This window comes from Camponotus vicinus, unplaced genomic scaffold (genome assembly GCF_025532165.1).
Source record: "Camponotus vicinus isolate PSW18456_S1 unplaced genomic scaffold, iyCamVici1.0 SCAF_1, whole genome shotgun sequence".
NCBI classification, from domain to species: Eukaryota; Metazoa; Arthropoda; class Insecta; order Hymenoptera; family Formicidae; genus Camponotus; species Camponotus vicinus.
The window spans coordinates 34,765,136-34,789,898 of NW_028141945.1; the positions used below are offsets into that span (position 1 = coordinate 34,765,136).

General features: G+C 35.5%; 2 protein-coding genes across 2 annotated transcripts in view; one reads left to right on the plus strand and one right to left on the minus strand.

The window, feature by feature from the left end:
- Window positions 1-5,230, minus strand: part of Stub1 (STIP1 homology and U-box containing protein 1) — a 190,730-nt gene extending 185,500 nt beyond the window's left edge. Inside the window, exon 1 of the mRNA XM_083085470.1 lies at window positions 5,109-5,230. The gene's annotated coding sequence lies outside the window, so the exon portion shown is untranslated. The remainder of the gene's footprint in view (window positions 1-5,108) is intronic.
- LOC145963504 (opioid-binding protein/cell adhesion molecule homolog) overlaps window positions 1-24,763 on the plus strand; it is a 281,149-nt gene that overhangs the window by 181,317 nt on the left and 75,069 nt on the right. The window contains exons 3-4 of the mRNA XM_083085532.1: window positions 7,427-7,486; window positions 21,176-23,589. Coding sequence (XP_082941658.1) covers window positions 23,523-23,589 — 67 coding nt within the window. The 5' untranslated portion in view covers window positions 7,427-7,486; window positions 21,176-23,522. The remainder of the gene's footprint in view (window positions 1-7,426; window positions 7,487-21,175; window positions 23,590-24,763) is intronic.

Here is a 24,763-nt window from a genome sequence, read left to right on the forward strand (position 1 = left end):
AAGGGAACAAAGTTACATTCGGTTTGCGCTGTCAACTTGCTACGAGTTTGCTTCGTTTGCACGATATGCTCGCAAAGAAAACTTTTGCATTGAAAATAAACGTTGAAAAAACCTACGTGATCAAATTCATTTATTCCATCATGTATATGCGTTGTTTCGCACGCGGCGATTACGCGGCTTTTCGACCTCAAAGAACGCGCATGCGCTCGTATATTGAATTTAAATAGCGCGATTATTAATCGCGGCTCCGCGAGGGGGACGATTTTGATTACGTAATAACGATCGCGTCCTGAAAACACTTTCGAACAAGCGAAATCAGTGAATTATAAAGAGTTCCTCTTGGCGGGTGAGAAACTTTTCAACGACTTGGCGAAGAGTGGGTCACAGGTATACCAAAGTATTCTTCCCTTGGTGGGAAGGACTTAATGGTCGCGCCAAAGACGGCGCCAAGTTTTTCGTCCTGTCTGCTCGTCTGCCTCGGTAAAAGGAGGAGAGCGAGAGAGGGAACGAGAACAGGCACACATAACGAGAGATCTAGATTTTTGTTATTCTTATTCCCGTGACACGCCGGTGTGCTAGCAGACTGTTAATTCACGTTTAAAAACTTTCGCGACGACGCTGCGGCTCGCTCTTGCAAATGCCATGGCACGTACGAATAATAAAATAAAACGCGTTATCGCAAAAACCGATCCAATCTAGTTAGAAACGTCTCAATGTTTCTTTCACGATATAATTAATGCGGGGAAAATTTTTTTGCATCGGATAAAATACGCGATATTTTTACCATCTCAGGTATAACATAATTTATGTTACCGCGATAACTAAAATTTTTCGATATACGAGCTGATCGAAACAGTTATTAATTTCGTTGTCCTGTGATGTTCATCACGTATATGCTTTATAGAAGCATTAGGCTTTTATCAACCATGTACAATGGTCTTTGTACACGCTGTGCGCTTAATCATAACTGTGTACATTATCTTGCACTATCGTGCTTTGGAAACTAGTTAAACACAAATCGTTAATGTACACGCAAAACCCACCGGGAGACCTTATATCGACTGCTGTCATTATATTAATTAATTGGACGATTAGTCAAAACCTTATCCCGCGCGATCACTCGCGTTCATAGAACAACATCGACTAATTAATTATAAAATCAATGTATCAATTGTATGATAAAAGCCAAAGTGATCTCGACCAAACGCAACAACAAACTGGTAAACCTGTATGTATTTTGTATATGTAGGAGAAAATAGCGGTTTCATCTAATTTGCGAGAGTCTCGCAATTAATCTCAATAAATCTCGCAATTAATTGCCTCAAAGTTATCAAAAAATTATTGCGTACACATTATATGTGTTTTCCCCGTTTGTGAATTTACGTTATATCTTCTTTAATAGGCGACTCTAAGCGCGATCCCTTTTTCAGGAAGACTGTAATTTGCAATATTACGTCATGCATGCAATTGTGAGGTAAAAGTATTCCTGTAAACCGAAGCCCTTATCGATTCGACGGGAGGCTGGAGCGAGAAAAGAAAGAGTAGCGAGAATAGAAAGGAAGCGAGAAGAATCGACAGGGATGACGGAAAAAGAGACAGGCGGTATAGGAAAAGGGACGAAGGTGAACTACGGGAAAGTGGTCGGATACAAGAGCATAAAATGTATGAATTTTCCATGCCGAGCTTTATCTCTCGCTGATCTCCCTTTTTCCGGGCGGGCACATTAACGCAGCGCAAACTAAGAGACATTACTTCCGTACCCTGGAGATTAATAACTTCCCTCTCGTTTACGCCAGTCAGGAAACTTTTCGAAATATCCCGTTACCGCGATATTAGTGGCGACAGCTTAATGTCCGAAAAATTAAAATAAACTAATGTCTAATCTCAGATCTCTTGGAGAAATTATTCAAGAATTAAGCTAAATGCGCTGAAACTTCAATATCCTTTTATTCGACAATTTTCATTGCATTATTAATTTTCTCCTCGACACACAATTATTACGAAAACTTACAGCGTGACTAGAAAAGGAATGCTTGGCTCTCAATTTCTTTTTAAACTATTTTTATAGAAAAAAATCTCGGGCGAAAAAAATAAGCGAGACAGCGATAATTTACGACTTCATATATATCGATTCGCGATGCGCATAACTCGATAACCAATAAACCGAGACATGATCGTCCAACTAATGCACTTCCCGGTCGCTTCCTTCTTTTTTTCTAATGAAACGTAATCGACTCCAGCGAGGGAGGTTTGCGCGAAATTTCACGCGACTTAAAAACTTCTCCGCCATTTCACGTACAGTCAACTACTAAGTTCGTGCTCGCTTCAAAAGCGAGCAAAGCACGCATGCAAAGAGCTTTGCGCGCTTTACGTAAACCGCAAACGCCGACGCAGGTTAATTTCCAACTTATACCTATCCTCCGCATCTGCTTATCTTAAAAGCAAATTGCAACATAACATTATTTCAGAAATATTCGCTAAGTACTGTATAATTATGTACTGTAATATTATTTAAGAAAAATTCACTAAGTACTATATAATTCTGACTTATCTGTTGCTCCGCGACTTAATTTATTCCTCTAAAAAATTAAATATCGCAATAGCAAAGTGCACGGACGTTACGTTTATATTTTAATTTTTCAAAAAAATATTTTTATATCTTTTAATATTTTTTAAGCATATTAAAAAATTGTTATCAGTTTATCTTTTCACAATATTGCTTATAATTTTTTAGAGATATTTTGTAAACTAAGCGTATCATATGTATCTACAGTTTAAAGTTCACGATGAATTTGTTATGGCGATAAAACCTGGCTGCTCGTTCGTTTAACGATCGCGCTATCGAATATATACAATATTAATTTCTCTGCTACAACAGCTTTAGCTCCTTAACCGTCGGTTGCCCGGTCCAGTATCCTTTGAAGTTTGCTTGTTACATCGGCTTGGATAATACAACCTTCTGGCTCTAGTATAATGAGGTTATCGCCATTGCTGATATCAGTGATAGTATCAAACGAGAATTGTCGACACAGAGAAAAAAATTACAAAGTAACGGCGATCGGAAGCTTCCGATGCGATGATAAAAGAAAAAGTATTTGCGTCTCTCTAAATTTTTTTCTGCTGGACCGGGCAACATCATTTGTAATAGCGTTCAAAAGTATCAGAATAGCTCGATAAATTTCATCTCTCTTGCTGTATGAAAATAGTCATCCTCATAAAACGATCAAAATGATACTCTATTGATAATATTGGGTAGATTCCAAATTTATAAAAAATTTTATATCGAAAGATATTAAAAAGCTTTTTAAATCGCTGACAAAAATTTTAGAAATTTTAGAAATAGATAGCAGCAAGAGGCAAGGAAATTTGTTCGCCTCGTTCGAAATTGTTTCGTCTATAAAATATAAAACGTGATATTGGAAACTGTCAAATTGCTCTGATTATATAACGAAAGAACGGTTTTTCATCGCAAAAAAAAAAGAGAAAAAAAAGAAAGAGAGATTGGATCTCGGTAATTCTTCGAGAAGCAATCTGAGTGGAAAGTAACGAGAAAGAGCAGTTTGTCCGCCACCTTATACATAATGAAAGTACGGGGGAAAAAACCGAGCACGTACACAGACCAGCACGGACTGCTTCACTTGCACGTGAATCCTGGGAAGGACGCGTGTTACTGCATGCGAGACCTCTGAATAATGAAACGATCCTAGTCCGAGAGGAGTGTGCGCTTGTCGATTTCGCGTATCACGCTGCTGTGCACAAACACTTCGTCCTCTAAATCGCAGAGCGCGACTACTTTTTTGTCGTTAACGCCCGACGATTATCGGGCGACTTTTAACGATATCTAAATTGTCGCGTATCTCTTTTAAATCTCGATGCGAATTAATTCCGAAAGATATACAAAGCACGGACACATCCTTAATTAACCTTAAGATCTTTATGTGTGTAAGCTTTATCTGATGTCGACGAATAAAATTTTTTACACCGTCTCGCGAATATATTTATATGTTTAAAGCGGAAGGAATAAAATACATTTATCAATTATTTTAAATAAAGGTATTGCTCATATTAATATAATAATTATTCTTTAAGTAGTAATTGAAAAATAAATAATGTATTATTTAAATAATTCTTCGATTATTTGAGAAATAATTTAGTTATAAAATATATTAATGTATAATTAATTAGTATATTATACATACATATATATATATATATATATATATATATATATATATATATATATATATATAACAATTATTATTATATTGATGAGCAATATCTCTTGTTTAATAGTTGATAATTATCCATATTAATACAAAAATCTTTTTATCAATATTAATATAAAAATCTGACTAAATTTCCAAGCTTCTTTTACCATCAGTTACATTGAAAAAAAAAAAACGGTACACGTGTGCATCATTTATATACATGATACTATACGTGAAAGATTATACATATTTGTATGTTCCCTATAATTATAATGTTATTTCAAATCAACTATTGGTTAAATTGCTGGTTAAATAAGTAATATTATATTATAGTATCAATTGTCTGATTTGTAACTCATAAACGGATTATACGGAATGACGACACTAAATGTCGATGGTAAATTAATATTTACTGCATTATTATTAATTAGATGGGATTGGCTTACATCGACATTTGATATTGTAATTATTTCTTTTCTTTAATCTGTATTTTTTTATATGAAAGAAAAATTTTAAAAATATCGGTCAATTATTAAATAAAAGATATTGCTTATATTAATATAATAATTATTCCTCAAGTAATAATTAAATAATTAAGAAATAATGTATTATGTATTATGTGAATAATATTCCTTGTATTTTTAGAATGAAAAAAATTAATGCATCAATATATTTATTTATTATTATTCCCAATAATCAATCATTTCTATATAAATAAAATGGAGAAAGATCTTTTTTAACATATATGTATATTTAAAATAATTTTGTCGATGCATTATTATAATAAACATTTGTGATGTATTCACATTATAGAACGGGATTATTATTACATAATAATAATATAAATTTGCCATGGGGGGACTAGATATAAAATTAATTATAATCATAATTATGACTCACCAATTCTATCCTGTTGTTTCCTGGTCTTTCTCTCCAAAGCTGATTATCAACGATCGACGATCCATATTCGATTGAGTCAGTTCATTGGATATTAAATTATCACTCACACTCGCGACATTGTAATATTCGGAGAATCGCGCGGTGTACTTTTTCTCGACACTCCCGATATATTTATATTATACTTTTTCGACAATCACTAATCACTACATGTTCACACTTGCACTTGAATAATGCAGCCACATAATCGACGATTCGATTATAACGGATGCGCAGCAAACGTAGAATTCATCCTGGCAGAGTTCAAAACGTTCGTCGAGGAACACTAGAAAAAGAAAAGAACACTTTAATGGTTAAGATGTTCGTCGAAGAGAAACAGATAAAGCCTCGGTCCACGAATTCACACAATTAACGAATAAAATATCAACTACTACTATTCGCGATCAATTATTATTAATTATTATTAATAAATATACATATATATTGATCACGTTTCACGAGAAAATTCTAGAAGAAATTTCTAGAGACGTCGCGCAAGTGACTAACCTGTTGTGCAACTTGAGAAAACGAAAAAGAGGCAAAAATCCGGGGTTCACAAGTGCTCGCCAAAGGAAGCAAATCGCTCGCAAGCTCGCCAACTGCGTGTCAAGTTTCCTTGGTGTTTTTTTTGCCGCTTTCTCTCTCGTATAATTCGATGATACGCCGAGGCAAAGATATCAGAATCCTCCGTCGATCGAAAGGTAATTGCTAATTAATATCGCGTATCTCGATCTGATTATGCGTACGCGCGTAGTTTTCTACGGACAGCCGGAATATGTCACGAGCGCGCAATAAACTAACATGGCGGACGCGAATGTGACGTAATATGACGCGGGCCGGCGTCTTCCCCCACTCCTCGCATTCCAGAATCGCCGGCCTTAGTGTTATTTTGCCCCTTCCTCGGAGCGTTGTGTCTTTCGAGTGTTTACATCGCGCGCGTTCGCATTGATAGTTTAATCTATAACAAATATACAATATTTTCACATTCCTTTCTCGATCGTAGAAGAGACGAGTTGCGTTGAATGAAATATTCGTGCGTTCGCGTAACGTTTCTCTCTCGTTGAAGCGACGAAAAGATCGGCCATTTTACTCATCGATCGACGAAGTGTAACGATATTTGTACCGTAAATATTAAATATCTGCATAGATATACGCGATCAATTATTAATAATATATACATACATATTCATCACGTTTCAAGTGTAAAAATTTCTAGAGATGTCGCGCAAGTGATTAGCTTGTCGTGCAACTTGAGAATACGAAAAAGAGGCAAAAATCCGGGGTTCACATGTGCTCGCCAAAGGAAGCAAATCGCTCGCAAGCTCGCCAACTGCGTGTCAAGTTTCCTTGGTGTTTTTTTTGCCGCTTTCTCTCTCGTATAATTCGATGATACGCCGAGGCAGATATCAGAATCCTCCGTCGATCGAAAGGTAATTGCTAATTAATATCGCGTATCTCGATCTGATTATGCGTACGCGCGTAGTTTTCTACGGACAGCCGGAATATGTCACGAGCGCGCAATAAACTAACATGGCGGACGCGAATGTGACGTAATATGACGCGGGCCGGCGTCTTCCCCCACTCCTCGCATTCCAGAATCGCCGGCCTTAGTGTTATTTTGCCCCTTCCTCGGAGCGTTGTGTCTTTCGAGTGTTTACATCGCGCGCGTTCGCATTGATAGTTTAATCTATAACAAATATACAATATTTTCACATTCCTTTCTCGATCGTAGAAGAGACGAGTTGCGTTGAATGAAATATTCGTGTGTTCGCGTAACGTTTCTCTCTCGTTGAAGCGACGAAAAGATCGGCCATTTTACTCATCGATCGACGAAGTGTAACGATATTTGTACCGTAAATATTAAATATCTGTATAGATATACGCGATCAATTATTAATAATATATACATACATATTCATCACGTTTCAAGTGTAAAAATTTCTAGAGATGTCGCGCAAGTGATTAGCTTGTTGTGCAACTTGAGAATACGAAAAAGAGGCAAAAATCAGGGGTTCACAAGTGCTCGTCAAAGGATACAAGTTGCTCCCAAGCTCGCCAAAGTGAGATATTGCTGACGGTTTTTCTTTCGCGATGATCTGAAAGTTCGAAACGCGTCTCCCATGTTCTTTTCGCGTCGAAAGTGATTACGCGAGTGCGTATGCGTAAAATAAATACGTTGCGAAAGTGTAATATTGAATCGCAAACTTGCGCGCGCGATCGTAATCGATGTTTTCGCGATTTATTCGTGTGTGAAAAATCATCCTTGTGTATCTTTGATACAGATCGAAATTGGCATCCTTCTCCGGTGAACGGCAATATATACATTCATCAAATAATAATTGGTGAGTAAATTATTTTACAATTTTTTTCTCAATCCAAGCGACGAAATAATCACTCGAAATAATCAGTATGAGATTTGAAAAGGTACCTACACAGTAAAAAATTGTGCGTCTATATATTAAAATTTTCGTATATTACCATGTTTTTATTAGTATTTCAATATAAAATTAACATACAATATATGTTATTATTTTTATAACGTTGTCATATGTTACATTTATGTCAACTTCATAACACTTTGTATATGAAATTGAATATTATTTTGAGTATTTTTAAACAAATCATTTTAAACAATCAACATATCTCAAAGTCAGTTTAACATTCTAAGAAAAGTTAAAGTAAATCTTCAAATAATCTTGAATTTTGACATACAAAAATAATCAAATTTACTAAAATCAAATTTCTATTACAAATAATTTAAGTTAAAATAATTATTATTATATGTTAATGTCCTCCACATTTCTTACGAGTTATTGTAACTATTTTTTCATATAACAATTAATTTGTATGTTATTTTTACATTACACTTAAAGTCACGATAACAAAAATAAATGTAAAATATTGTGTCAATTATTTAACATTGTTAGTTTGTTAATAAGTAACATACGACGAATGAGTTATTTTAATTTAAAATTTAGAGTGGACTTTCTGGGACATGTGAAAAATGTTATAATTGACATTTTATTTTTTACTGTGTAAACGTATCTTTTTTAGATATGTAAAGGTTAAATAATTCATACGTTTATTTATCATTATCGCGAGCTGTCACGGGATTTAAAGGATTGCAGTATAGCGTATTAACGAGGGAAATGGAACATTAAGTTTATATAATTCTGCGAATGATTCAATGAACACCGCGATGTCATTAAGCGCGAGTGATTTGCATTAATTTTCGCGTTTATTTCCTTCCTTCCGTTTATTTCCTTCATTTAAATTAAATTGTAACTTTATAAAATAATAATTTGTATTTATAATATCTTTTACAAATAAAAGCCACATAAAATAGATGTACATTTTTTTTGAGATACGAAAATATAAAATGGAGCTAATATTCGTAAAATTAACGAGTTTTATCCGATTTTACGTCTTTCTCTCATTTTACGTCTTTCTCTCATAAGAAACCACAGAGAGGAACGATTAAACTTCAGACAGCGTTGACTAATATTTACGGGAATGATGGTACAGCTGCTCGAAATAAGCTAATGCATTACGTTACGCTCGATAATCCGATAAATGCGATTGCGAATCGCAATTTATGCATCGCGTGCAGGACGCCCGCGTTTGCGTTTTAACGATCGCTCGCCGAAACAAGAAGTGTCGATCAAATTCCCGCGTGGCTATCGCGCGCGAACGTAATCACGCACCGCTCCTAGAATTTGCCGTATCGCGCGTGTGAAAATTACTATAATCGAAGTCTCGACATAAAAAGGGTTGTGTAACTGCCACATTTTTAGAAAATTATTTCTTCATTCCAAAGGATTCTATATAGAGGCTGATGTACGATAAGAGACGCATGTCATGAATATTTATACGCTACTTGAATTATTTATGAAGCTGAAAACAAACGCTGATACAATGAAAAAAACATACATAATTAAAACACAATATTTTTTCCCTCGAATAAGTCGACTATTTTCTAGGGATGTAAGTATAATTTTACAGATGCGTGTAAGAAGGCACGTTTTATTTTTGACAATAAGAAAAAGAGCGCGACATTGTTATCGTATCCGCAATAATTCGCGAGACAGACTTGGCTGTACAGAATAACTTTCTTTCCACTCGAGACACAACATCGAACAGTCACGCCCTTTGCCCATTAATAAATTTACTTAGCGAATAATCGAGAGAGGATCGAGGTTGCGCCGTACTGTCTTCGGATATATACGGCGACCTTTGTATTCCTGGATCCGGCGTATATATTCGTGGTCGTGTATATAAAGGATTCTAGGGGAAAAAATTGAAACATTACTCACGCGGTACCATTGTTCTCTTCCTTTCGTGCGTCCCCACATGCAAATGGTAGAATTTTCCATCCGCCATGTATTTCACGTTGAATTTCATGCTGAAGCGCTCTCGATGTAACTTATCTATTATCCGCGTCGAGAATCTCTTTCGTTCCGTTAATGGGCCGCCTAATAGCAATTTGCTTTATTGACTTATCGACAAAATAAAATTAGGATCTTTTACTTTTCTCATTCAAGGTCATTTATTTAATCGAATTACTTGTAAGAATAGATGTTTTCAAATAACCAACATTCTATATTTATTTAATTAAATTATATAATTATATAATTAAATTATATAATGATATTATAAATTATACATTATTAAATTTTATATATTATATATATTTACTTTTTTTTATTCTTTAAAACAAAATTATTAAATTCGAGGTTATTTTTTTGTAATTCTGATGCTATTTCTAGAATTGTTGATTGTTCTTTGTAAGTATAAAATTGATTATTCTTAATTCAAGTTTTTTTAAATTAATGTTATATTTGAATAAAATTTTTATAATTTATAATATTGAAATAATTTTTTAAATATATATTCTCGAAATAATTGTCAGTTGAGCTATAAATTTAAATTAAGTTAAAAGTTGTTTGAGTTTATTTTTAAATTATCGTATTTTTATACTTGCATTAATATAAAATTTAATTAATTTTTTATTTTAAAATTTATTAGAAACTATGATATTTACATAATTAAGGTTGTTTTAAAATTTATTTTTCAACATTTAATATAAAACTCTTGGTGTACATGACTGTATATAAAAATTTGTATGTTACCGTAGAAAAACTATGTTATAAAATAAAATAGTTAATTGCCGCGCGAAGCAAAACTTTACGATCGTGTAACACGCTGATACTCGAGATTCACGGATATGAGATTCCGGATAAATCGTCGATTAAACTTCATATGTCGGTGGTAGTCTCGTCGCTTAGGGTTTAACTCGGTAATAATAACGTCGTCCAAGCCCAAAGTCCCAAAAGTTAACGACGATGTTACACACGCCTGCAAACAGAACGACAGACTTCGCTCGTTTTAAAATTAATCGACCGACCGATGTTCATCGGGGAACGACCGAACTTCCGGACAACGTTCTCAGGGAGACACTTTCGGAGAATTCCCCGAGGAGAAATGATGGAGATACGGAGAAACGGTGTGATGCGAAACGTGCGACTGAGTAGAATCGTTCAAATTTTCATCAACAACGTTAGGGAGAAAAGGACGAGAGCGAGAAAGAGAGTGTGTGTATATGTGTGCGTGTGTGTGTGTGTCGCACTTTCTGAAAGTTCGTCTTCGCTTCGTTTATGCTGCATGGCCGGATCCTGCACCTTGAGAAGCGTCAAGGAGCGCACGCAACGAATCTTTATGTCCTCGGCTATCGCGTTTCCCCTTCATAACATCTCGGAACATTTGTCTTCATTTCTTGCGCCACTCTAAGCAGCGGTACGTAGTTATGATTTAAAGCTGTAGTTTTGCGGCGAAGATGAAGAAGAGCCAGTGGTGGATGCGGGCTTTTGTCGTCGACGACGACGACGAGGACGCACGAAGGGAGCCGCTTACGTTACCGACAAATCGCGAGAGCGTCGACGTAATCACTTTTCGCCCGTTGAAACCACAGCACGTTCCAGCGGGCAGGTCGATGATAATTAGACTATAGCGTGACACGGGAGCCGACAAAAAGTAGAAATCCTAGAATAGGTAGACTCCTGTCGCCCCTGTATTCCATCTCGATTACAAATTACAAACTCGCGGTCTTTCATTTTGACTAACAATAAGCCGCGAATACAAAAGTGCCGCTTATCCGCGATCTCGCTAGAAGACTCACTAGCTTCGGGAGACGCGGATGGAGCTTAAAAGAACAGGATCGATCGCTTCACCCGCCCAGAGATCCTTTATCTCGCGACTTTGGCCGGCGCGATACTTTGTCTCGCGTATAGGTGCGAGTTAACGAAGGTTTGTCGTTTAGTGTACCCGGGAATCTCGTCGTTGTTATCATACTTGGTATGCTGTTTACAACTTTCCAGTCACGACATGCCTTATTATCGCCCGGGTGATTCCATATGCCGCCTATCGCCCACGCGCGCTGCTTCGCGGGAAAATAACAACCGACACGTAATTCCGTGCATGACACCACGCCTGCTGCCACTCGAGCGTTAATAAATGCATCGTATGCAGTGTGCAACCGTTGTTAAGTCGTAACTAGTTGTTTGCATCGCGACTTTGCGACCTGCAAGGTGACCGTTGCAAACGATGACACGTTTCTCGTAACACGTGGGTTATATATCCATATACATGTATGTAAACATATATATCGATCATTGCCTTATTAATTATTATATATAAAAATGGTAAAGTCTGTAATCTTGCATCTTATAGAGCAGTTGTATAATATATCTTTCAGCAGATTTATAAATTTCACATGTCAGAGATTCGTAGCTTCGTGGATTATTTCGGATTGCTATTTAAAGTTCCAGATACTAGAAGATTTAATTAAATATTATTTAAATTAAATATTATTCGAAAGATTTGAAAATGTCTAAATTAATTGAATTTTTTACTTACATTCAATAAATAAACGCAATTTAGCGCGATTATCTTTGATTATTCTTTATTAATCATGAAATTCGATAAATTTCATATTTTAACGAAAATAAACTGTTATATAAAATTCGCTATTTATTAAATCATCTATTGAAACGACATTCCATGCAGGATAAATGCATGCGCAACAATTCATTTATCTTGTCACAGTGATAAATTTGCGTCAAAGTTATAACGCGATAATAATCGAGCATGATTTAATTAAACTGCAGATATCGTGGCACAAATGACTCGACGTGATATAAAAATAGATACTATTACGGCGACTTAATGATTACTCGAAGAAAATGAATTTCCCGAGTTGTGCGACTAATGGAAATTACAAAATGTATATTCGGATAAACGACGAGACGAGAGATAGCGCGAAGTCATCTTGACGTAGATTCCTCGTCAGCATTGGCGCATTTTTTTTTTTTTTTTTTTTTTGTGAATCGTCCTTAGCACTCCGACGATCCTGCGAGAAATGCGGTACTTAACGCTGTATTAAAGGCCCGATAACATGATGCTCGAGGAAAGTTGTGATGCCATTAAGATAATCTCTCGCGGTGGTATTATGTGATGCCGCAGAAGCAGAACGACAGAGCTCTGTGGGATTGGGACATACAGCAGGGAAAGGGAGGCATAGGGAAGAGAATATAACGAGAAGAAACGAGAAGAGACGATGGCGAAGAAAGTCCGATTACGAAACGACTAACTCGCAATTCTGAGAAAATTGGAAATTTCGAACGCAATTAGAAATAAAATGTAAAATGTCGAAAGGAGATTTTTTCGCGGGTTTAATATTCAACTATATATCATTCTGAACTGCGCATTCCATTTATTTGTTGTAAATGCCCCTGAATAAAACAGGCTAGATGCAAGCATCAAACATTAGTTGTAAAAGAGAAAAATATCTCTTTAGGAATTATATATATCTAATTCATATTTTAATATTTTGAAAATAATAGTTTAATGGAGCATGTGGTCAAATGATATATAGTTTTAATTGAATAGTTTTTATTCAAGAATGGATTGAGATATAAAGCGTATATACATTATATTAATATATTCATTAGCGATAATATCGTTTTTGTGATTTAAGCAGGATAATTACATTTCTTATATTTTGTATAATGTTCTTATACATAAAGTATAATTATAGAAATTTTATCGACAAATGAGCTCTAAAGATCTCTTTTATATCATGTAGCTTTATATATCACTGCCATAATTTTCTGTAGTAATATTACTGATGCTTAACGAGCATCTGTTTTTAGTCTGTAGAAGTGGCTTAAATGGCAAACAAGGGAATTAACTTATCCGTTCCGCTACAATTTGCAGTAAGACGGATAAGAAATAAATGGAAAAAAGAACAAGGATAATTGAACAGCTTGCGTGAGGAGCGCGATTGTAGGTCAAACAAAATCGAAGATTAAATTATACCTTTGCAATCTTTACAATCCTTTACATAATTCCAGGTTTACTCGCAAACATCACTTGTGCATTTTCAAACGGCATATTCTTGAAATACCTCGTTGGAGAGAAAAGTTTTTTAACATGAAAGATTAATATAGAGAATCAGTTAAAGATTATCGCATGCAATTTATTACTATTTGTTTGAAAAATAAATAGTAGCAGTATGATTCAAAGTTGTATAATTGAAGTTAAGAGAAATCTTTACTCGCTGGGAGTTTAATCTGTTACTATAGAAAACACGGCGTGATATCGTTGCTTTATCAAGCCAAGAAAATCTCATATCGGAAATTGTCTGTTGCAAAATGAATTATACGGTACGGGGTTGAGGATAATGAAAGAGGTACGTGAATCGAATTATCCACGAACGAAACGATGCAATTAACACTTAAATGGTATTTTCTAATTATTGTATCTATTAAAAAACAGGATTAACTTCGAGAAATAATTTTATATATAAATATATTTATTTATTTATTTATCTATTTATTTATTTATTTATTTAGAAAGCATACATTACAGAAATGAATAAAAAATAAACAATTAAAGTTAATATAACACATGAATAATTTCAATTATGATGATTGTTTAATTTAATTTATTAATAATTTTAATTGTTCAATTCAGAGAATATTACTATTATATAAATTAATTATTGAATTTAAAAAATTATATATTGAAAATTATATATTGAAAAATTATGAGAGTTTGAGTCGATAATTGTTTAGATTTGGAATAAATAAATTGTTCACGCATCCCAACATCGGCCTTTTATTTTATACGATTTTATATTAAATCAACGAACTGCAAATTTTATTAAAATTTATTATTTTTCTTGTTTATAAAATATTTTATTAAAATCATTAGTACTTTTTCGTCATAAAAATAATAGTAATGTTATACATATATATGTATATTATACTGAAGCGGTGCGTTATTCGATGTAATATAGAAATATCGTATCGCAATTGTGTACTTACAGTAGAGGCAATAAAATATAACAAGCTTATTTATCGCACGTAAAACATGTGCTTTCAGGCGATATGATATTTGGCGCATAAATTATTCTTATATAAAATATTACAGAGAAAGAGAGAATACGTACTCACGATTCTACATAATACAGACGTTAAGTGAAACACGTTAGTGCCTTGAAGTAAATTGCTTTCAACCGGAAACGCGCATCGAATTATCAATACAAAGGACAGATTATTATATGGGTCAATAATTACGGGCGTGAAATCTAATCTAATCGACTGCTATTTGATTGGTAACCGTTTATCTTGCGCGATTGAAATGCGATTGCAAGGATTGAATATCTGTATGAAACATTAACAATACGAAACGTTCATTCAAAATAAAATCAAAATATAGCTCATGGTGCAATTTTAGAATAAATTTTAAAACTTTGCATACGTGTGTGAGTGAGTGCATGATGCATTTAATCCGATTAGTGAACATTTAATTCATCATTAAATCTCTACGTGTATACGTTTATTTCCATTTTTAAATTAAAATTTTTATAAAATTTTTATTTTTATTCTTTTTGGGCACATGGTATTTATAACATATATTAACATGTCATTTATTGTAACATATGAAATCGATTTCTATCCAACGAGAGAAATGTAGAAAGAGTTAAATCACTAACATTCAAACCGAACGAAAAATGGAGTCTTCTTCATCGAGTCGACGACTCTCGATCTCAATTAATCAATTGAATTTTTGTTTTTTAACCGGCACAAAGGCGTGCCAGCTTGGAAAGAATATCATGTTTCTAACGCATGCCGATAATTACATGCGCTTGCGAGAACGAGCACTTTAATGGTTTGTTGTCCGTTGAAAATTAATTATTTTACGCCAGGAGCTGGTCGAGGCGTCGGTGAGTGTATCGAAATACCTGTAGGACGGGCAGGCTCAGCAGACCGGTGGAAGGAAGGGCAAGGGGCAACAAGTCAGAGGCAGGTAGGGTGAGTCGTACGGGGGTGGCGTGTAGTTGACGCTTTATCGGAAGAGCGCTTTTGTTAGAAAGTCAATACCTGTGAAGAGAGACCTGGGCGCTCACTTCCTGATACGGTCGTGTTAAAAAGTACACTTTAGAGCACGCATAAAGCGCCCGTTTGATTTTTCTGGCGGAAATGCTCTCTTCGGGAAAATTGCGAGCGTCCTCGGGATCTAAGACGAGCTGGAACGACGTAAAAGTTTGAGCGTTCGATTATCGATTTAAGCGACCGCGATTCCGTTGCGTTCTCTTCTTTTTTACGATGGTAATATATAGGAAAACGATGCGAATTAAATTATCTCAGTACGAAACATTCTACGACCGATCTCGTCGTACGAAACGTACAACATTTCATCCTTGGTATCTCTCAGTGACCGTTCTCAACGGAATCAAACGAATAAATCACAGCTGTCAGCAGCGAGATATTCACTGCTAATGCATTATGTATTTTCTGTTGCCGATTCAATTTCGAAAAAAAATATTCCTCTCAAGAATCGCCCTAAGAGGGATTACTCGTGTCTCGCATCGGATCCTTTGCTGGCATCGTGTATTCTAAATTCGTCGATGTGATTCACTATTTAAATTTTTCGATGAATATCACTGCCGAAAACATCAAATGTAAATACATTCGTTATTCATTTATTCGCAGCGCTGTATGATTTGTTCGTGCTAAAATGAATTATATGTACATAATCATTAACCGTTCAATTTTATGAAGTTTGAAATAGAGCGAATGTTGAATTTACATCTCTCTTTCTATAATTTCCTTGTTATGGGATGCATACATATTTCCACCGATTTGAAGAAAATGATCAAATTTGTTCATGCAATTCTGTTAAAAATATAGCTTTATGTAACAATTATACGTTATTGCATATTTTAATAAAATATTTGTTTCAATAATTTACAGATATTTTATTTACACATTTTGTATTTTCTAAAATATACCAATAATTTTATTCGAATTATAACATTAATTAAGATAATATAAATTATTAAGATACATTAATTTTTAATGGAATAAAATGCACGTACACTTGAACACGATCACGTTCTCCACAATGAGAATCAAATATCTCTTAAGGCTAAGTGAAACTACACAATTTGACCCGCTTGTTGTATTTACTTTTAATTACAATTTACCTCACGACTTTGCCGCTTTTATCGCGCTTGCCGAGCCACCGACCTTGCGTTGAAAAAGTGCTTCGGGGTGTCGCCGTACGCGAAACAGGCACTCCTCCCCTACCCGGCATTAAGCACTGTCGCCGTAGACGCTAATTTAAATACGACAAGAATTCCAGATTTCCTCGACGGAGGGTGAGAGTGGAGCCACTTTACTACCTAATACATAGGGAATGCAGATACGTATCGGACAGTGCGACGAGGAGGCGGTGGCGCGCAGGAGGGACGGAGAGGGAATTGTTTTTGTCATGGGGGCAATGGAAGTTGGCGGGACATGGGGCTGTGAGAAAGAGAAGGGATTGGGGTGAGGGGGTGAAGAGATGGTCGGGAGACCAGGAGTTGATTCGGCTACGCAGCGCTACCGCGGCCGACCCGGGAAACTCGGACGGGGTTGGTCCGAAAGCTCTCTCAGTCGCGGACAAGCCGCCACGCAGTGATAACACCCTATATAACGCGGGCAACTTAAATCCGATCCGCGTCGTACGACTAGAATCCTGTTCCGATAAGAGCGTAAGTTGGTCAGTGAGAGCATGGACGTATTAATTAAATCTATTTTAATTGGAATATCAAAGATCGAATTGTGTCGAATAAATGATCGATATAATTGAATGTAAGATCCACGTGGTTGGAACATTACTACGGAAATTGCAATTTCATTCGTCTCAGCTTCTTATTCCGCGACATCTCCGATGATGATTTTATGTGCGAGTGAAATGTAACGCAAGCGCCGAGTAATCAAGGACGTGTCGCGGTTTTGACGTTTTATCAAAAGGTTTGCACACATCGCTTGGTAGTGTATTTAAAGTGTAATTGCGAAAAGCCGTGTTTATTTCATTGAATCGTCGTTATCGCAACATCTATGCCACGTTATCATACTTAAAATGATAGAACACTTATCCCACTGGCTATGGTTTCATTCACGTTTTCCATATCTTTAAAAATTCATTTAAATAAAATAATGATTCATTAAAATAAAATAAAAATCCGTTTCAATGAAATCTTATAAATTCTTACAATTTTCTTATCTTGTATAATTTCTTATAAATTCTTTTAATATTTCAACTGTCACAAAAGATTTGACATACATATAAAAAATGTCACATAAAAATTAAAATTAATTGAATTTTTTAAAGCAAATGTAGATCTCTCTCTCTCTCTCTCTCTCTCTCTAATGAAGAAACAATAAATGTAAAATTAACTAATCTATATAGAATAACTTTTTTATTATTTTCGGAAACTAAAGCAATGATGGTGCAAAAATGAAGCATTATTATAAGCAGTTCAAAGGATCGGAATATGATGATGAAGAGATAGCGAGACGCGACAAATTTTCCTAGGCACGTATGAAATTCTCTTTGAGTCGGTCGTGCTAACAATATAATGGCTTGGTTTTTGGCAACCATATGAGGCGGGTAGTTTCTAGTTGACCGTGCGAAAAGGTAGTTACAAACTTTATGATTACGCGGCACGAGCGAATTGCTTCATTCGTCGATTACATGCAAACTCGCAGACATAATTCACGAAGTGTTGCAACGAGGGCGGATTGCGTGCAGCGATATCTCGTTTTCAGGATGATTTTATATGCGTGAAGAATACATCACTGTTTTCCACCGAATCTCGAAAAGTTAACACAGCTTTTTTTCATTTAACTTGGAGTTATGGGATAAGCTCGTAACAAAATTGCAAAATAGGCTTATTAATTCACGCGATGGTTATGCCTCGAACGAGGCAAATGTACTTTTATGAGAAGGTGAGAATGAGGGTAGGTACACTTATCATTCGGGCGTTTGGGTCACCTCCAATTTCTGGCAATTGCGGTCGTTACGGACGGAAAGGAGGTCAACCAGCACAAAGTGCAATGGCACCATGCGATGAATGAAAAAGATTTCGCGCTTAATCGTATTAAGTACACGACGTGTCTACGACACAGTTGTTAAATATTCATGACAACTGGACGCTGAGACTTGCAAGTGACCAAGTTATTTATGATTCTTTTATATCGTAATCGAGTATACCAACAAAGTGAAAGTTGCATGTACAAAGCTTGTGGATTGAAATATATTCGCGAGTTTTGTCCGCGTTTTTTTTAATTGAACAAGGCATTTGTGAGTTGCTGCAATTATCGCTGAACTTTATTAAGCTTTTTTTGCGCATTATTGGTGAAAATAAAGTCAGAATTTTATCTCATAGTATTATTAACTTAAAAGTGAGGAAAAAGTTATTACTGTTCTCGAAAAATTATTATTGACTTTTTGAACAATCTATCGAAAAGTATTTTATCGAACGAGTTACAAAACAAAGATTGCAATAGATTTAACGGATAATCTCGCAGTTTATCCGAAATCCATGAATTACAAAGTTGAATTATGTAGTTAACTCGCGAAATTGATTCTTGTTTCAATTCTTTCATTCTTACATTCTCAAATTATAATTGTCATCTTTGTTCTTCTCATAATTACGTAACGCGTTTCATGTAACTATTCTCACGTGGGATTATGGTTTGGTTGGCTGTGGCGAAGGGGATCGACAAATTTCATCCGCTATAGTTCTTCACAACCATTGTAACCGTCGATTGGTTGCAAAGTTGTAACCGCGTGTGTCTTAACGGCCGGAAAGCTGCCACGTAACCGTCGAATTAGAGCGACGATGAAAGACCAATTCCCGGGTAATCGAACTAGCTCTCGCTTCCCGTTAAGCTTCCGTACGAGACGTTATATTGCTTCATCTCTCGAGTTCGACAGAAATTCCCGAGTTGCGTTGAAGCGGAGCAGTTGGCTTTTTCTCATCTCCCCTTTAACTTTCTTAAGTCGAAGCATCGTTCGTCAGAGTACGTCATATCCTCTCTCGATTATTCCTGCGTAACGGATGAATGTATCACGAAACTGCAACCATTTATTATCTCAATAAATTTCGATAATTTTGATCCATTAACATAAACTACAGATATTATTTAATTATTCCGCGGAAATTTAGAAAATAGATACGTTAATCAACGTATTCGCTAATACATTTAAAACAAGATATAAATGTTGGCATAATACGAATCTAACGCAAATGTGGTCATGCCTCTTGCCGTTGGTTTAGTACGCCTTCCATATATTTCCGGTTTCGTACTACTAGCCGAATGTACAGCGAGCTATTTAAACTTTCGGTCAACGGAGAAGTAGTTAAAGTTAGGGAAATTCGGATAACGCATGTGTACTTTAATTAACACGCATACGTAGGAAGTTCCTCGGTTATTAAGTCCTGTCGTCTGGAAATTGGATGTACAAATTCAGCAATGCTCATCTGGTGATGCTATATATCTACATTCATACCTGCATATATTCATATAAATTCTTGATTTGTCATGAAATATAGTCATACAGAAATACAGCCAGAGCGAGCTAATATCAACGAATGGCCTCCAATTATTATAATCTTTTTTTTTGGCAGAGAATAATTGTACCATTAGTTTATATTTACATTTTGTCAAATTTTATATTTCGAAGTAAAACATACATTATTTTAAAAAGCGGTTTATACACACACACACACACACATATTGCTTAATATTATATAAAGTTTTTAAATTTAATAAAATTCTAAGATTCTCTTTCTCTTTTTTTCTCTCAGAAATTCCATAAAAAATTAATAAAAGTTTTTTTTAAAGGGTTTTTTTGTTTAATTGCAGTGTTTATAAAAAGAAAACAAGCTTAAATGATTCCAAAAGCATGGTATAATTGATTACCGACGTACACACACAGCAAAGTCCATTAAAATCTTAAAATCTTAGAATTTCGAAGTCCCGAGACATGTCGTAATCGAGTCACTCCACGGTCAATCTTAAACTACTGAGTTATACGAGTGACTCTGTGGCACTCACGCTCTGGCACTTTAATCCGAGAGACTTGAGAGTGCACCTGCTAGATGGTATATCTCTCCGGCTGTGAACTTCGGGTTAGCTTGCAAGAGCGATGGGCGTAAGAAGGACGCAGGGGAAAGAGAAGAGGTGGTAGACCCAATTACATCTCGTTCGTGCAGAATTGGACGAATACATACAAGATGCTTAAGACGCTTTAACTACCTCGGGATTTGTACCCACATTCTAACTGTCGAGGATTCGTTTAAGTATCCTATGCTGGACTTTCGTCGGTTGCCAACGATTGCCATCGACTCATAAATCTGTTTCCGCAAACTTTGACAGTTTTCAGTTAAATAGTCCTTGCTTAATTAGAATTTTCGACTTAGATTTAAACATGGTTGCTTTAAATAATTTTTTACAATTTTATTAGTTCACAATTATAAAATTATTCGCCTGCTTTTTCATTTACTGTTTATATAAATAAAAAATTAACGTTTACACATACATGTTAATACAAAAAAAATTACTCTATAAATAATTAATCGATCGAATGTAATTAATTGTGCATTTAATATAAGCAATGTTCTCTTTATCTTGCAGAACGCTACAGATACGAAAAAGCTATCTTTTTCTGAGAAGATAACGGATCGTACCAGATGAAATCTGAACAGTGATGAAAGAAATTCTATAAGATTGAAGAGCCAAGATTAATCGGCTGTTTATGTTCATCACCGCCTCGCGTTAATGGAGCGCAGTCTGTGGAAAGGGATACGATGACACGCTGCCAGCTGAAGACGAAGGCTTCTTGAGACAAGATTAGAAGGCCGCCTAAAACCCGAGCAAACTCCTGTCTTCATCTTAGATCAATTAAATCATCGATGTAAACTCCTTGAAGAGCTTCAAACTTCGCGTACTAGATTCTGTGTCGCGCACAAAATCTAGTCCAATCACGTGCGATTCATAAATCTGTGAAAATTGAAAATTGTGGTTTTATATATTCACGGATTCGCTAAAGAAGAAGAAAATTATAGGAAAAAAGACTGTCTAATCAAACCCAGATGATCAAAAGATCGTCTGCTGAAGACAGATTTATTCTATATCTTGCGAACTTTTGAGAAGTCGATTGTCGCGACATAAAGATTTCGTCAACGATGTGTTCATCGGTGAATTAAAGCGTATATCTGGGCCATAGTTTGGACAATCGATAATGCCAGGTCGTAAAACTTCACGCGAAGCACGCAGCAGTGTCTGATAAATAATGCAGTTCTATCGGGTTGGTCGATGTTCCAGGGTGTGAAGCAAAAAACGCTGGATCACCTTTGGTGCTGAGAGAATCTTGAAACGTCTTACAACGTGAATTACGGACATTGTGTTGTGCATCGATTTCGTGAAGTTGACTTGGAGTGCTTGATCCTCACACGAACTAGAGACGAGGATTAATAAGGTACGTGTATCCGAGATAAGTGATCGTGCGTGCTACACGAGTGCTCGAGAAAGTGCGAATTTCCTTAATTTTTTTTACAAACAAGATCGATTTCCATGACGTCATTGCGAAAAATTCGTCAGTAATAGTAAATGGTATAGTGTCGAATCTGGAAAATATTTGTCGGTATTTTAAAATCGTGTCGTTTAATGTGAGACGCAGTATTTCATTCAAAATTTATCGTTTGACGTGAAAAAAGCGACTTTTCATGTTGACACATCGATGTCAAACAGAACTCGTATTATATAAATCGTAGTATATGAGCAATTATAAAAGTAAATCAGAATATCGATAATTAATATAATAATTTATTATTTAGATATGTAAAGACGTTTAAATTATAAACCTCGCGATAATTAATTTTTTGAATGTGAATTTAGAAAAATCGGAAGAGCTCTTCCTCGCGGAAACCATTATATAAATCTGAAGAGTGGCGCGTAACTCATAAAAATAGAAACATACAGCGAATAAACCTTTACCTTTATAGCTCTAATTATCGAAGAATTCTTTCACGGATATATAAGAGTCTTTAAAATCACGAAAATATACGAGCGTGAGAAGAAAACACATCGCGCGAAACTCTCAAAGCCACTCTAGATCCGAGAAAGTCAACCTCCTTTCGCGTTGGTGTTTCGACAATTCTGGGCGAACCAGAATGCGGGTCGTGCCGTGTGTGCTTCGTTAAACTGACAGTAATCGTCAACCGCGTGTCACAAACTCGTACGTGCTAAAGCGAATGTTCGCAAATTAGATTCCGGCGATGCACTTACGATGACGTCGTTTTGTGATTTGAGCACTCGAGCATCAATGCACGTGTGAAAATTGGACTCGTCTTTCACAAGCACGATATTGCATTACGACAGAAAGAAAATCGCGATAAATAAAAATTGGATAAAATCATTACTCCAAAAAATAGGTCCCGTATTGCATGGAAAGAAAATCAGAAGAACAATTATTGCTCATGTAATAGTATGATGGTCGTTATTAAAGCATTTGGGCATTGATAGGTTTGTCGATTCGTTTGAATATTTTACGAGAGGAATATCAATATAGAAAGATATTGCAAAAGAGAACAGCATTATCGAGGACTTGTCTGGAAAGAACATTCGATCGAGAAGTTTGCGCGCGTGGTCGCGATCGCGAGGAGTTATCACTGGAAAAAAACGATAATCGACCAATAGTCGACGATTGTCGCCGCGGGGCAAATGGCAAACCTTATCGGAGTCGATATGTGATATATCGCGCGACGAGACGAACGAGTGGCACGATTGGCTATGAGAGAATGACGGTGACGTGTATGTCATTTACGGATGTTGTTCAGTGCCGGGATGCTGTAGTGAGTAACTGTCAGTAAAAGCGACGCGAGTGCGGCACAACGAGATCGTTTTCGTCGTCATCGTCGTCGTCGTTATTCGCCGGAGAGAGTGAGAACAGAGGCCGATATCACTCGGAGAAACATCCAGCATGAAGGATCATCGAGAAGGATGGCTGCGCGCCGTGCTGCTGATAACGTTTCTCTCGCATCAGACGGGTGAGTGCAATCCCATATTCGTTATTATCGGCCTTTTTTGACGAGAATCAAGAATGATTGAGCTACGCGAGATTTTTTTACGTCACCTGTCGTTTAATCGCATCTCTCAATCGTAAATCCATTTTTATGAAACATAAATCATTTTATGATCAGTTGGGGAATCCATCTTGAAAAGAGCATAATAATGGAAAAGTCTTAAGAGTCTTGTATTTTTTAAAGGTAGATTTGAAATATTAGAGAAATATAATTTTTTAAGAAATATTCTTTAAAAATGAAACATTACAAGATAGAAAATAAAAGACACGATATAATCGTATAATTAATATTCTAAAGTTTTAAAATGCTTTTTTGTATTATATATAATTTATATGCATTATTTTACATAACAGTAATTTAATAAAATTTAGCGATTAAACGAAATAGATGATCATATCGATAATGAGAATTTAAAGCCAGAATTTTTCAATAATTAAATACAAATATAAACATGTTTCAAGCGTCTGAATAGAATTCTATGAATAATTTAGTCCAATGGTTTAATGAATATTTTTTGTTATTTTTTTTGCTGGTTCAAATAAATTTAAAGCAGTGCAACGACACTGTCACTCATTCGAACAAAACGCGAATGTGTCTGTAAAGTGGGCCACACCGACGCAACGTATTGTTTTCCAACACACATATATGTACATTTACATGGCCATAATTATATCGAAATGTATATCACGAATAAAATATTGTAAGGGAGATCTAACTTTTCGACGGAATATTGCGATTTAATGAGCCACGAATAACCGATAGTTTTTATAGGATGTAGTTTGTATTAACAACTTCAACGCACTACTTTTTTTATTTCGATGGAAAAAGGAAGTTTGTTCTGTGAAATATTTTTCTCGCAGGTGTCGATAATTATTTTCGACGTTTAATATCTCGTGGTTTTTATTTGTTTAGTTTTAAACCGACGAACTAATCCATCTCGACCCCGAAAAGTTATCGGTCAGTTATCGTCAGTTATTTATAATCCCAGTAGAGTCTGCGATTTGAGATAGTTGAGCTCTTCTTTTCTTGAAGAGAAGAAAAAAGGAAATATAATCGAGAAAAAAAGTCGTGTTACTGTAACATTCTGTGTGTGATAAGATAAATATCACCCGTCTACAATTATAGAAAAACAAAGAGG